This window comes from Pundamilia nyererei, unplaced genomic scaffold (genome assembly GCF_000239375.1).
Source record: "Pundamilia nyererei isolate P.nyererei 1_Seehausen unplaced genomic scaffold, PunNye1.0 scaffold00075, whole genome shotgun sequence".
Classification (NCBI taxonomy): Eukaryota; Metazoa; Chordata; class Actinopteri; order Cichliformes; family Cichlidae; genus Pundamilia; species Pundamilia nyererei.
The window spans coordinates 1,538,280-1,541,606 of record NW_005187476.1 but is presented as its reverse complement, the minus strand read 5'-3'; the positions used below and the strand labels follow the sequence as shown (position 1 = coordinate 1,541,606).

The 3,327-nt window shown below is 44.1% G+C and overlaps 1 protein-coding gene across 1 annotated transcript in view; it reads right to left on the bottom strand.

Moving 5' to 3' along the window:
- The window catches only part of LOC102207984 (testis-expressed sequence 2 protein-like), a 31,444-nt gene that overhangs the window by 11,985 nt on the left and 16,132 nt on the right, over window positions 1–3,327 (bottom strand). The window contains exons 3-6 of the mRNA XM_013911921.1: window positions 1,767–3,291; window positions 1,023–1,223; window positions 517–844; window positions 173–411 (exon numbers count right to left, since the gene is read on the bottom strand). Of these exons, the coding sequence (XP_013767375.1) occupies window positions 173–411; window positions 517–844; window positions 1,023–1,223; window positions 1,767–3,278 (2,280 nt within the window). The 5' untranslated portion in view covers window positions 3,279–3,291. The remainder of the gene's footprint in view (window positions 1–172; window positions 412–516; window positions 845–1,022; window positions 1,224–1,766; window positions 3,292–3,327) is intronic.

Sequence of the window (3,327 nt, the reverse complement as noted above, 5' to 3'; positions counted from 1 at the left end):
CAAGGATATGTGCAAATGTAAAATGTATTATTATATGTCACAGAATGATCTTTTTATTGCGTATAGTCACTGTTTAGTCCAACGAGGTTACACCGCAAATGAGACAACACCTCAAAAAGGAAATTAGAGAGAAATGTGTTACGAGTATGAATGTGAAATGAGTATGTGCTACCTTCTTATCAGCTCCAGGGCTGCTCTGTGGACTCTGAAGAACAGGGCTGGCAGCTGTAGGGCTGACTGCAGACTCTTTAGGCATTAAGGAACCCATGTAGACACTGTAGTCCAGCAGAGGCTTGGTTTTGGCACTGCCCACTGTTGTGGAAGAGACTGATGAGTCTTTTGACTTGGTCTGAGATGTCAGGGCTTCATCCAGACTGCTGCGGCTGCTGTTGCGACTGTGACAGCTCAAAGCTGTGGGTCACAGCAAAAGTAACAAAGAGTTGATGAATTCCTGCTATAAGAGCATAACTATATTGTAAGAATAAATGACTTCCGGCCCTTTTAGCCCTTACTCACCCTTCTTAAGTCCTACAACACTGGAACTTTTCTTCAAGCCCACCTTTAGCTTAGAGGCTGACAGAAACCGCTGGAACCACTCCTCCTTATCCCTGCCAGTCCTTCCAAATAGGTAGAGTGTCAGAATGGAAGAAGATGATGATGATGATGATCTCCGCTCTTGGAATGCCCCCGTTCCCTCTCCTCGCTCCCGTGTGCCCTCACTGGCCTCCATTCTTTCACCTTCTGCCTTTGACATGAAGTCATCCTGCCTGCCAAGTTCAATGCAGATAGGGTATTTTTTGTTCCAGACTCGCTTCCTGGCGAGACCCTGAGGCACGAGATACACCTGAGGGAAGAGTTTGGTTAACAAAAAAAGATAATAGCCAAACTGAAAAGTTTAACTTCTTTAAATTTCTTTTGGTAACAATTTCAAAATTTATAAAAGACTTATGGTACATTAAAAAAAAAAGTTAAGCTGGAAGAATGTATAAATTCTGTTCTAATGTATGCATGTAACTACTTACTTTGCTGTATGTAAGATCATAAATCTTCTGACTGATGTAGTTAACATCAGGTTTTGGTTCATTGTGCGAGGCACGGCGGGCGATGTTGTGGTTGGGCTTAGACAGTCGAATGATGGATCCCTCCAATCGGACAAAGACGGACTGCGTCAGTGTGGCATGATACGTCTCTGGGTCGTAGTTCTGTATCTCATTCATCCAACCCTGCAAAGATATACTGATTTTACGTGGAGTTGATTATGTTTAAGGAATGTGTTGCAAAATAGTTTTACTAGAAAAGCTATTGCTATCCTCACACACTGTATATTCTTTCCAGAATTCAAACAAGAAAAACCTTTTTGGAAGAGCCACAAACACAGAGACAAAATCAATCACTGTACCTGGAAAATGGAGTAAACTCTACACTTATGTAACATATTTCTACAGTGATTGAAAAGGTCACCCAAGTATCTCCATGAACCATGTGTTCTAACCACCAACTGAAAGTACAAAAGGCTTGTTGTATTCAAAGGCTTTTAAATTGATCTGGATATAGTTCTCCTAGGATCCTTCTCTACGTTTATTTGCTGCTTTTTTGCTTTGTTGTTGAGAAGAAGAAAAAAAGATTTTAAATCGCACAGCTGTTGTAACTATGTACAAATCTTTCCTGAAGGAAAGAAAATGTGTTGATAAATGTAGATTATGTGATTTGAAGTTTGTCTGAAACAAGCCATGTTGGCTCCTCTCTGTTAAAAGCGTTTCACTGACCTTGTAGATATCTGGTTCCTTAATGTCCAACTTGGTCACATTGAGCAGCTTTCCATGCCGTCTAGGTCCCATGTTCTTCCCTCCAGAACGTTTTGGTCCTGCCAGCCACACAAAACCAATGGCTAAAAGGAATCCCAGCTCAATCCCAAGCAGCACTCCTCCAATATAACTAGGCAGAGGCAATATAAAACACCCATAGAGGAGTAGAGTAAGGATGAGGAGAGTATAGTATGGAACACTAGGTGGGGGCTCAATATATTCAGATTCATCCTCGCTGCAGGGTTCAGTACTACCACTTAGTGGCACTTTAGTTAGACTACCGGTTCCAGTATTATCAGTTTTATCAACACTTTCACCTTCTGTGTCTGTAAAAGTCTCAAATTCCTCATTGGACAGAATGCAATAGTCCTCTTCTGCCTGCTTTGCTAGAGCAGACATGTAAAGCAAAGATGATTTGCTGGGACTTTTAGTGGCAAAGGCAGTGCTCAGCGGGGATTCTGCTGCAGCAGAGGCCTGTCTGCTCGGGCTTTCACCCTCCCAGTCAGTTCCTTCTTCCTCCTTAATGCAGTAATTATTGTTAGTCTCCATTGGACCATTGATAGAACCAAGACTTGACAGTTCTGTGGCACTGGCAGAAAGTACCTTGGGCCGGTAAATGCTGCTTCCAACTAAGTTGCCACTCTTTTCATCCATGATCTTACTCAACAGCTGAAGCGGTTCAGAAATTGCCTCCGATAGACGACGCTTGGTGTCTTCGATTCGTGCCTCCACTTCTGAGACTTTGAAGAAGCTGCGGTTATCTGGGGATGTCAACGGTGAGGAGGGGGCAGTTTTAGAATCACTAGCTGACGACATGGCAGCAGATGATAACCGGGACTGAGCAAATTGCTTAAAGAGTTGCAGGTTAAGGCGGGATTCTGGAAGACGGTAGGATGCTGATGAAGAGGACAAATCCTGGGATGTGTCTGAAGACAAAGATTTAACGAGAGTCTTCATGAGATGCGTGTGCCTTAGTGATGGTGTGGGAATAGAGGAAACCCCATCACGTGACTCGGCATCAGAGGAGATGGACTTCGCTAGGCTTAGAAAAGGTTTGTCACTGGAGGGAAAGCTCAAAGATTTTGTAGGAGAGGAGTTTGAAGTTGAGGCTGAGGACAGAGTCTGAGTGGTAGAATTGATAGTGTGATGTCTTGAAGGGGAAGAAAGTCTGGATGTTTCAGGAATAACACCAGCTCCAGCTGCAGAGGCTGATGGCACCCCATCAAACATCTCCTCACTTGCTTCTAAGGCTGTCACGATATCTGAGTCATACATGGCAGCTGAGGGAGTGGAGACAGTTGTACAGTATAGCTCTTCTTCCTCCTCCTCTTCCTCCTTCCCAAGGGCTGAGAAGTGGATGGCAATGTTCTCCTTTGACAGAGGCCGCTGGACATGGAGCCTGGGTGTGAAGGCAGGTGGCTGTTTATCCGTGGAGTGAGTACTCTCTCCATGGCCAGGATGCCGGCTGGTCATCTCAATACTCCCACTGAAAAGAAGGTAGAGAGATTTCACTACACTACAG